At 35.3% G+C, this 12,064-nt stretch overlaps 1 protein-coding gene across 1 annotated transcript in view; it reads right to left on the reverse strand.

Annotated features, from left to right (window-relative positions):
* Positions 1-7,274: 7,274 nt before the first annotated feature.
* LOC140437346 (cytochrome P450 4C1-like) overlaps positions 7,275-12,064 on the reverse strand; it is a 34,762-nt gene continuing 29,972 nt past the window's right edge. The window contains exon 8 of the mRNA XM_072526824.1: positions 7,275-7,459. Coding sequence (XP_072382925.1) covers positions 7,299-7,459 — 161 coding nt within the window. The 3' untranslated portion in view covers positions 7,275-7,298. The remainder of the gene's footprint in view (positions 7,460-12,064) is intronic.

The following is a 12,064-nucleotide window of genomic DNA, read 5'->3' on the forward strand; positions in this document are numbered from 1 at the left end:
CACAATGAGACGACTTAACGCCTTTGAAATGTGGACCCATAGAAGAATTATGAGGGTTTCCTGGGTAGATAGAGTTACGAACAATGAAGTACTGAGAAGAATAGGTAAAGAGAAGGAAGTTGAACTAACAATTAAGGAAAGAAAGCTACAGTATCTCGGACATGTGATGCGGGGCGAGAAGTATGGTATCCTGTGACTCATAATGCAAGGAAAAATAGATGGTAGAAGAAGCATCGGAAGAAGACGAATTTCATGGCTTAAGAACCTGAGAGAATGGTTTGGATGCAGCTCAAAACAACTATTTAGAGCTAATGCCTCAAAAATTAAAATAGCTGTGATGATTGCCAACCTCTGTAGCGGAGATGGCATCTGAAGAAGAAGAAGAAATGCTTTTAATCCATTCTTTCGGTATGCGTTCTTGTTCTTTCTTTTAGCAACTTTTCCAAATGCTTAATTAGTACTGGTACTCCATATTTAAACATGTCAGCTGTTACTTCATCCTTTCCTGCGCTCTTATTTTTCTTTAGTTTCTCTATTATTTCTTTTATTACTTTTTTAATTAGGCGGTCTTTCCTCTGTTCGTTCTTAATCAGTATTTTGCTTCAGTTCTTTTTTTTTTCTTCGTATTCTGTTGTGGGTATTCTTTCCATCTATACAGTATTTTCTCATCACTCAACAAGTTCCTTCCATTTTTGTTTTTGTACTATACAGGTTTTCTTTGCTAATCCTTTTTCTCATTTCCCCCCTTGATATAAGTTTCTAATTTCTTTATTTTTAAAGCTTTCTTCTATATATTTCAATTTATCTACATTGTATTTTCTTCTTTTGATCTTATGATTCTTTTGGCTCGTTTTTTTTTGTTCGTTGTATTTTTTCTCTATCTTTGGTATTTTTTCTTGCATCATTTTGAATCGTAATTTATTTCGTTCATCTAGTTCTGTTTTACATTCCTCATTTACCAGTTGCTTACTGAGGTTATGTGGTATCTATTTTCAAAATAACTTAAAACTTACGGTTTCTTTAGATAGAAATCGTTTTGATAATACAAATTGTAATATAGTAAAATATTACATATTATGCAATATGTTTATTACAGTTCACACGTAGAATAAAAATATTTTGTATAAAGACTTTAAATATTTACATTTCCAAACATTTTTGAACCCATCATATGGTTCATTTGAACCCATATCATTTATAATACCGTATTGTTGTCAAGGTGGTTACAATATGGATTTCGACTTAAATAATTTTCGGGAGGAAGTGATATTAGATAATAAACATTATGAATAATAATCATTTCTTATGCTATTTTCATATAATCGCATGCTATTTTTGTACTCAATATAAAATAATACTAAAAAAACAGCCAAAAGGGGTCATTTTTCTGTTATTATCTCTTAGCGACAATGAACTCATATTTTGTGGTTTACATATTAATTTGATTGATTCATAAAACATTGTATTTAAGTTTATTAAGATGTAGAGATGTAGAAAGCGTTCGATAGAATAAAACATGACGAACTGATGAAAATATTAAATTCAATTGGTCTAGACAGCAGAGATCGCCGTATAATAAACAATATCTATTACAAACAAACTGCAGCTGTTAGAGTTGGGGATCAGTTAACAGACGACATAAAGATAAAAAGAGGTGTGCGACAGGGATGTATATTGTCCCCATTATTGTTCAATACATATTCAGAGCACATTATGAACCTAGCGCTAACGGACATAGACGAGGGAATACTTGGGGGACGAGGGAGAACGATTGAACAACATAAGATACGCTGATGATACTGTCATTTTTGCAGACAGTTTTAAAGGTCTGCAGACACTTGTCTCCAGGGTGGCAGAAGTAAGTAGCAGGTTTGGGCTTGATTTTCACATAAAAAAAAAACAAATACATGGTTATAAGCAAAAATAGGATACCACCTGGTCAATTACTAGTTAACCAACAACCTATAACACAAATCACCAACTTTTGTTATCTGGGTGCAAACTTAAATGAACAGTGGGACCAATCGACGGAAATTAAGATAAATATCGAGAAGGCAAGATCAGCTTTCGTCAAAATGAAAAAAATCTTTAACAGCCACGATATAAAATTGGAAATAAAAGTTCGTTCTAAACGTACGTACTAAAATGCTACGTATTCTCCGTTTTTTTATATGGCGTGGAGTCATGGAGCTTAACTGAAGCATCACTGAAGAGACTCGAAGCATTTGAGATGTGGTGCTATAGACGCATGTTGAGGATTTCTTGGATAGACAGAGTTACCAACGAAGAAGTACTACATAGAATGGGTAAAGAGGCAGGTAATTCAATAATTGGCAACATTTTTCCATATTGCCAATTATTGAATTTTATAGCTTCGAAACATAAATTATTGCGGCAGATAAATAGTCCCATAAAACACAAAACACCATATTTTTACACCTTTCATCGAAAGAAAATGAACGATATTATTTTTACCTTCGATGGGAGAGTTAAGACAAAACTAATTTTGACTTGGGACAAAAGTAGCTAGACTAGCTAGACGCTTTTTTGTAGAGAAAGCGAGGAATGTGGAATCGTGAAAACAAGTTCTACACTGATAGTCCAAGCTGTAGAGAGATGACGAAGAAGAAAAATGAATGAATTTGAGCACTAATTATTGAATTTTTCAAACCATCACAGCGTTATGAAGTGCAATGCCTGGAGTGACCTCAAAGTATTTGCAACTCCAAACTGGTTATAATTTTTTATGGCAATTTTAAGGTGTAAAGAACGGTGTTCTTGATTATTTTTATTTTTATTGTATCAAATCAATATCTTAGGGTAAAATGAGCCGAATATTGAATGAAAGTAGATAAAGATAGCTTTAATTTGAGCTGTGCTACATTAAATTTGACCCAATAATTTATGCAAGTCTATTTGCGGCTGAAAAACTTGACAATGCAATTCAAGAAATGAAAAGAATGAAAATATATCTACTGTGAATCAGCGAATTAAGATGGTAAGCGTCAGGGACATGTCAAAAGGACGGTAGTGTATTATAATATTTCAATCAACGGTATTATATTATTCCGATAACAGCACAGAAGACCCGCATCACAAAAATTGTTTAGGTATATTAAAGACGCCATACACACTACGATAAATCGTTACGATTTAACTGCACCGTTCAAATTACACCGATAATTGTTACGTGTATGGGCTATTTTTAAAAACGGTACCGTCGAACGGAACAGTACAAAAATTTTAATATATTTATCGAACTCAGAGGAACTACGCAGTTTTATTGAAACGTGTATATTTGTAATGACTGCTCAGATGAGATTATATTTATGTATAGTAGTTGATGACCTACATTTCCCTCGTCTTTCCTGTGGTGTCCAATATAATACTTTTTATTATGCTGTTGTCGCTCATTCTTTGGACGTGTCTATACCAGCGTAGTTGTGATGTCCTTCGTTATTCTGTGTTTAACACACATAATTTCTTACGATTTCTTACTCTGACAAATTTCGTTTTTCCTACAGATTCTCTTTAGCGATTGTTCTGTCCCATCTTGCGTCTGGTATACGTCTGCTATATCTTAGATTGCGTTAGATATCTGTTAGCTGATGTTTAAGCATTGAAACAACGGTTTAACTATATTAATATAGGTGGTTGTCGTTTTGATGTCTGCGTTTGTTTTTTGTGATAACATAATCATTAGCCCATCCTCTTTCATTTACCGCTTCATACGTAGTAATTGAACCAATAAAAATGAATATACAATATAGTGCCGTTTTGGCAATGTTGCCATGTTTGATTTTATTGTTGTCATATTCGGTATCCCATCCTCTTTCATTTGACGTCTTATACGTCAAAATTGGACCAATAACAACGGGAATACAATATAGTACCGTTTTGGCAATGTCTTTTCCTCTGTTATTTATGTTAACGTATTGGACATCCCCTTCTCTTTCATATAACGTATTACACGTAGTAATCTGACTATTAACAACAGAAAAACAATATAGTGCCATTTTGGCAATGTCTCTGCGTTTGTTTTTTGTCCTAAAATATTCATTACCAACTCCCCTTTTCATCGATACCTTGCACATTGTTGTTGTACGTTGAGCTGTTTAGACGTTACAAGCTTAGTATCCTTTTGGCAAAGTCTTTGCGATTGACTTTTATCTTAACATATTCGTTACCACTTCCCCTTTCCATCGATACCTTGCACGTTGTTGTACGTTGAGCTGTTTAGACGTTACAAACCTATTGCCTCTTTGTCCGGTCGCCATGTTTGATTTTTATCATTGTATTCTTTACGTTATATTCTTTCCAGCGATACATGAATTGCTTTGACTTTCTAACTATACCCTGTATATTACTTAATCTATACGTATTTTCTGTCTTTCATATATGGCATATATAGGGCCCGGGGATACGAGGATACGTAGCAGCACGGTCGTCGTTTGGGGCGTTTACATGTCACCATTGGGGGGTGTTTACATGTCACCATTCAGGCGTTTACTTATGAGCGCTCCTAAACCATCATTGGTCAATATACGTCGGGGGCGAGGGCCATGAGGATACTATTGGTCGATATACGTCGGGCTCGGGGCATGAGGATATGTATTAGTTGGGTCGTGAGGATATAAGGATACGTAAGCTTGATAGACGAAAGAAGAAGAATTGACGCTATCTTCACATTTGAACGATGTCAACGAAAAGAAGAATTGACGCTATCTTCACATTTGAACGATGTCAACGAAAAGAAGAATAATTGACGCTATGTTCACGTTTGAAAGATGTCATACGAAAAGAAGAAGAATTGACGCTATCCTCACGTTTGAACGATGACCGTTGACAGTAGACAGCTGTCAATCGCCATCTTGGTGGGCGTAGTTTGTGACGCCAGTGGGCGGGGCTTGTGGTATCAGTGGGCGGGGCTTGTGACGTCAGAGTGGGGGTCTCCCAACCGTCCCATACTCTGCTCGTATAATAGCATTTCTCATAACAGTATCTTTCTTTTCGATAAGTGGCGCTACCATAGACAGCAGATGTAATTATCATTATCCATTCTTGGAAAATTATGCCAATCCTTTAGAAACATTTTTAATTCCTTCAAAAAATTCACATGAGAATAAACTTTTTTCATCAGACGGTCTTTACACCAGATGCTAAGCTTTTTGTACTGTTTTACGTTTTTAAAGGCGAACGTTAATCCCACGACCGCTAACATGTCATCAACAGTAGAAGCCGTCGCGAACAATGAAAATTATACACGAAAATTGTTGATTATTGATAAGAAGAAAACTGTACAGCTTTAAAGTATCGTCAGAACTAAAGAAATATGTGACCAACTTTATACCAGTCTCGGATAGAATAATATTACTCCAAACGAAATAAAAATTCAGAGTGACACACTATCGCCAAAGCTTTTTATAGCTGTCCTAGAACTTGCTTTTTAATTGGGATCATAAAGGGATAAGTGTCGGCGGGAAAAGACTGCACCACGTGAGTTATTCTGATGACATAGTTTTGATAGGAGATGACAAAGGCTAAATCAACACCGTGTTACAAGAACTGGAAAGAGCCTGCAAAAAAAATACATGACGAACCACGTGCCCAATAACTACTGAAAAAAATTTAGAAAATCGAAGTAAAACTTGTTGATAAATACATATACCTTGTACACGAAATTAGAATAGGCAAATAAAACCAAAGAGATGAGGTATCAAGAAGAATAGCACATGGATGGGCAGCATATGGAAGCTCTCAAAAACGTATTTGAAGACGGTACCATACCGATTAATCTGAAGAGGAAAGTCTTCGATTAGTGTGTTCCGACAGTTTCCTCACACCTTAGGTCCCTATCACTGTCCCTAACGAAAAACAATGCCTCAAAACTAAGAATATCACAAGAAAGGATGGAGCGTTGAATAAAAGCGTTGCGTAATAAAGCGCGTAACAATAAAAGACAAGATCAGAAACAAAAAAATAAGGAACAGAAGCAGAGTTACAGATCTTGTGGAGAGAGCTTGCAGATTAAAATGGAGATGGGCTAGCCATGTAGTAAAAATGAATGCGAGAAGGTGGACACGCAAGTTAACCGAAGAGGGGTCAAGAACACATCAAAGAAACAGAGGATGACCACCTACACGGTGGCAAGATATTCTGCGAAAGATGACGAAAAATTCGATCCATACTACGCAACACCGTGTACTCCGGATACAAACAGGGGAAGCCTATTTTAGTAACCTAATCATTTCAAAATGGTGGACAGGGAAAATTTTGTAGATGTATATAGGGGAATCGTCATCATCATCAACCTGTATGCGTCCACTGCTGGACATAGGTCTCCCTCAGCTCTTTCCATCTGTCTCTGTCTTGTGCGGCTTGCATCCAGTAATTGCTAACACGCTTCAGGTCGTAAATCCATCTAGTTGGTGGGCGTCCTCTGCTCCGTATTGCTTCTTGCCTTGGTCTCCACTCTAAAATACGTTTTGTTCATCGGTTGTCTGATAATCTGGCGACGTGTCCTGTCCAATTCCATTTTAACGACGCGATTTTTTCTATAGCGTCTGTTGTTTTTGTTCTACGATGTATTTCTTGGTTTGGGATTCGGTCTCTCAGAGAGACACCCAACATCTGGCGATCCATAGCCATCAGAGGAGGCTATAGGGGAATATATGCCGAGTAATATATCATTTCAAAGCACCTTTGACGCATAATGTATACCAGAATTTTGTCCGATTCTATTGGGCCGTTCCAAAATGGCGACCGTTTAATATTTATTTTTACCAACAGAGAAATATTAAGCATTTATGTTCACATAAAGCGGTAATGAGGTATTTTAAGAATTCTTCGAGTATGTTGTCGGGCTCTGAAGGTTTTTTGGTTTTGACCGCTGCTTAAGCGTTAATAACTTGATCTTATTTTATCTAATATACTTCATCTGAAGGTTAGGGGAGAGTAGCCTCCCCTAACCTTTAGGAGTGTAACCACCAATACGGTTTATCCATTTCATTTCTTATATATTGTAAAGTGTTTCAATAAAACGAGCGGGTCTAATTTATATAAATATATTTATTTATATTTATTTAAGACACAGATCATCATCTCGAGATGCAACTGTTACATGGGGTACGTTGAAATTAGCATGTTCCTTCATGGACACAAGGACTTCCTGGGCGGCTTCATTACACACTCTTTTATTTGTTCATCAGTTTGTCATGTAATCTTATGCTATAGAGGTTTCTTATGCTTTCCTATATAAAACAAGTCTTAACAAATTAACATCTAAAGTAAACTTTTATTTAAATTCTTGGTACAAATTTAACATTTATTTCCCCAGAAGGTCTTAATACTAAATCTGCTGCGTAAACAATATCTTCGGGTCTGGTGACTGGTTCCAGTTTGAACTTTCGCAGTATTCCGCATAGAACAGCTTTGATTTCTAAAAGTGCAAATCTTTGTCCTAAAAGTATTTAAAAAAAAACAATAAAACAATTTTATAGACAAGAGAAAATATTTTTTTTAGAAATATAAACAATTTTTAATCGCTAGTTTTACGCATTAGGCTATCATTGGAGTTCAACTTCTAGCCATAATAGGATTCCGAAAAATTAGGACTGAATCCGAAAATTAACTAACCTTTACCACCAGATTGTTATTTAATTTACTAGAGAATAGTTTTCCATTTTTATCGTCCATTAAATAAAACAAACTAACACAAACTAAATACACTAAAATAATAATGGATTAATATTGACTTTAGTATTCACTGAAGAATCTTCAGTGGGTGTATTTCCTCTCAGAGACATAAACAAAACAGGAGCTAAATGATGAAGTCAAGAAATAGAATGAAAATAAGAGCTGTTCTCAGGTTGTGATCTACAGTATTATTGATGTAGGAACAACATTTTTTTTAAATTAAGTCAAGCAACTACAAGGGGCACTGCATGCTATCTAAAATGGCTTATAAGAACGACAAGCATTTATGAGGTGTGATATTCCAAGATTCACCCTACAAGGAAAAAAACAATGATGTATCTTCACCTACTTTAGGACGTATAACAGTTTTTTCTTTAGAAACCGAAAAATAACTTGCCAATTAATGGAAAACTAGCTATACTCCTTTTTGGATTAATACCTACACAAGTTCTACATTACGTAAAATCTAACAATATAGAAACCCATTTTAACCAAGAAAAAGGAAGAAACTGGAAAAGCACTGGATATCTGGGTTCATGTCTCGTCACAAAATCGTTTTAAGCAGATTTGAGTGCACAAGTATAGATAGAAGTGTCCATTTTTTCAAAAAAAATATTGTTTCTTTTGAAAAAATATAAATTTTCACTTGAGAGAATTTACAACTGTGAGGAAATGGGCATTACCGCTATTCAGCACCCAAATAAGGTTTTTGTGGAAAAGAGTCGGAAAAAGTTAGTTTCGTTACAATCTGGGAAAAAAGAAAGACAACTACGGCAATGTGTACATTTAGTAGGTAGTTTAGGAATATATGTGCCGCTTATGCTTATTAATGCACACAAAAAGGATGACACCACATTTAGATGGTTCCCCAGGAGCAATTTATGATCACTAAAGAACTATTTATTGCATGGCTTACTCCTAAAAAATTAAAATTACTCCTAATGAACATGCTGAATTATTCAATCTTGCCTTCGGTAGAGTAGCTATAACAGTGAAAGCTATAAGGGGCTTTTAAAGAGACAGGATTCCTAATCTAAATAATCCCATAGAAGGGTATGATAACACAGAAGGGTATAAAAGTAGATCGTTCACAGAAATCATTCCTATTGAATGTCAAATAAGCTGAAACAGCAAAGGAAGTCAATTAAACAACAAATTGATATAAGGTTGAATGCTCGAATAAATGAACTTTGATCAAATGAAAGGCAGATATCGAGCACAGTTTATTAATTAAATCTTGCCCAAGATTCTCTCTCCTGATGCCAACCATAATGTAGCTTTGCCTATTTTTAAAAATTTTAAACTGTTTGTTCTTGTGTAGTGTAGTGTAATGAACAATTTTATGTTTATGACATTCTATGATTGTTGGATAGGCCAAAATTAACGCAATGCCCCTGAAGATGCTCTAGGAAGCGAAAGTACTCGGGTAAGATTTAAAACACGTTAGACGCCATGAGAAGCAAGTGTGCATCTCAGTCAATGAACTTACTGACGCCATGAGAAGCACCTTTGCATCTCATACCATTAGTGTATTTCAGGCTACGTGGTACATCCGCGCTTCACAGTACCCGTTCATTTATTTGGAATACAGTTTCTCAGTGGCCTGGTGAACTCTTTTATATATTTAGCCTGTATTTTTAGGATTCTAGTGTACTAGCAATAAACCAATATGTTATTATGTAGCTTGAAACTAAGTTTTATTTATATATAACGTAAACAACTATTTTTAATGCAAAAGATCAGTAAATGTTCTTTAAAATTAGCAATACATGTTTCTAGTTAAGAAATAAATGAAAAAAATAATATTTGCGCATATAAAAAGGTCTATAGATTACATGAATGAACCTCGCAAAAACATGTGATACAATAAATTTTATTGCACTGAATGCACCTGAAACGAGAAAAGGGAGTTTTAGTTCGTGCAAATTTTCTACCAATATCTGCTGAGTTTTTTGCGTAACATGTGACACATCTTCTTCTGGCCGAACTTTACATTTCCTCCATATGGTGACCTTCACGAGCATGTGGTATATGTTGCTCTGGATTAGTTAGTCTAGTGAAATCTACCAGTTGAAAAACCAACTCTTCCTTGAAAGATGTGATGGACACGTTACTGTTGCTTACTTTTTGGTAAATTATATAGGCGTTGACAATAGCTGACCCTAGAAGAAGCTCAATTGCTACTTTATGATACCATTTCACTGATTTTCGTAATGCTGTAGAGTAAGACTTTAGTTGGTCGCATATATCTATAAATCCTTTGCTCTTATTGTAGTCGACAACAGAAACTGGTTTTTCAACAATTCCTCCCCTTTGATGGACATCTACCATTTCAGCAGTATGCATTGTACTCAGCATAAGCACTTCGCATTTGTCCTTCCACTTAGTTACTACTACACCTGTGTTACTCTCCATCCCAATACTCTCCCCTTTCTTTAATTTTGCACCTGTCACTTCTTTAGGATTAAGTTACCTGTTTTGCCTCAAAGTTCCCACCAAATTTGTATTTTTGTTTAGCAACAGATGTGCTAATGTAACGCTAGCATAAAAATTGTCTGTGTATATAGTACGTCCAACATCTGAGTTATTAGCTAAACTAAACACAACACTATCCGGATCTGACATATTTTCAGTTTTATCATTACCACAATAAATTTGTAGATCATAAGTATAACCTCTATCCAAACAGAGTTTGTATATCTTCACCCCGAATTTATGTCTCTTGTTTTTGATATACTGCCGAAATGACAGTCGGTCCCTAAAGGGAACTACTGTTTCATCAATGTAACTGTTCTTCCCCCGGCACTACCACTCTCTGAAAATTTGATACCAATTTCTCCAATAGGGGTGATCGTTTATACAGTCGAAGCCCTTTCTCAATATTTTCATTGTCACTAAAATGTAAATTGGGAAATAATTCAAACCGATTACGCGACATAAGACACGTTACTTTGCTTTCGTATAATGGATTTTTTGACCAATATGAACACAATTTTGGCAATCTTTGCAATCCCATCCAGACAAGAATGGCCAAAAATGTCTTTATTTCTTCGGTATTTGTATCTACCCACTTATGAATTCTAGCTTTTGGAACGTGGCCACCTATATTCATCTTTTGATGTGCATATCGACTAGTTTCTTGCACAATCCAATCAAAAATGTTGTCTTCCACAAATAGTTGAAAAAAGTCAATGGGAATTTTATCATACATCTCGAAAAAGTCGGCTTTGATACCCGAGTCTTGAACACTGAATGTAATGTTTTTCAAGTTCTGACCATCTACCATGTTCCATAACAAGGGCTGGTTATGATCAATCACAATGTTATCGTCTTCTGAAGAGTTTTCATCATCTGGCAGTCGATATTGGGAAATAACATTGTCAATGGTATCGTCTACTGTTCTTAAGTTTTGCGATGTTGAAGGTAAATCTTGTAAATTAGCTTGCATTTTTTGTCTCTTGCTCTCCGGAACAATTTGATTTGACGAAGAACTACTTATTTCGTCATCAGTATCTAATTAAACATTTTTATCACGAACACTGTCATCACTCTCCTCATCTGAAAAAAACTCTTCCACCAGCTTTTGCAAACGCTTTTGATCCATTTCATATGACATATTGAAAACTGATAATACACACTACAACCTCGCCTACCGACAACCAACTAATAACTAACACGAAATGCATTTGTCTAGCGAATGTAACGTATAAAATAAACAAGTTACGACAGATTTATTCTTGCCTTATACGAGAAGCACGTGTGCATCACATGGCTCCAGGAATCCAAAAGTTATTTGTGGCCACGAGATGCACACGTGCTTCTCACTTAAAATAATTCTAAAAAACAATAAAAATGTAAGATTTTGTACTTAAACTAAAGTATAACTATTTAAAATGCATAAACTAATACTGTAAATGTATTTAATAGTTTGGCCCACATAACTTTTTTTTTAATATGCATTGTGGCGTTTAAGGTGTTAATAAACTGTGCTCGATATCTGCCTTTCATTTGATCAAAGTTTAATTAAACAACACTCAATAACTCAATAAAATTAAAATAATCCCACTACATTCCTTGAGCCCTTATCAGGACATAATGACATTAAATATTGTTAGCTCGCTGTCTCCACTGGCTGAAATCCTGTGCCAGATGGAAGGGTTCATGTACGGATTTTCCCACCAGAGTATTGGAGATCTTCATCTTGGTTTCGGCCTTCTACAGGCTCTTCCAGAATTGACAGTATTATTCTGAATTATGTACAAGACACGCGTAGAATTCTTTTATATATCTACATTTCTAAGGCTTTGATATTACTTGTATCTATTTTTTGAAAGTTCATTCTTTAGCTGCGTATGTAGCGATGCGAAAA

This window comes from Diabrotica undecimpunctata, chromosome 3, assembly GCF_040954645.1.
Source record: "Diabrotica undecimpunctata isolate CICGRU chromosome 3, icDiaUnde3, whole genome shotgun sequence".
NCBI classification, from domain to species: domain Eukaryota; kingdom Metazoa; phylum Arthropoda; class Insecta; order Coleoptera; family Chrysomelidae; genus Diabrotica; species Diabrotica undecimpunctata.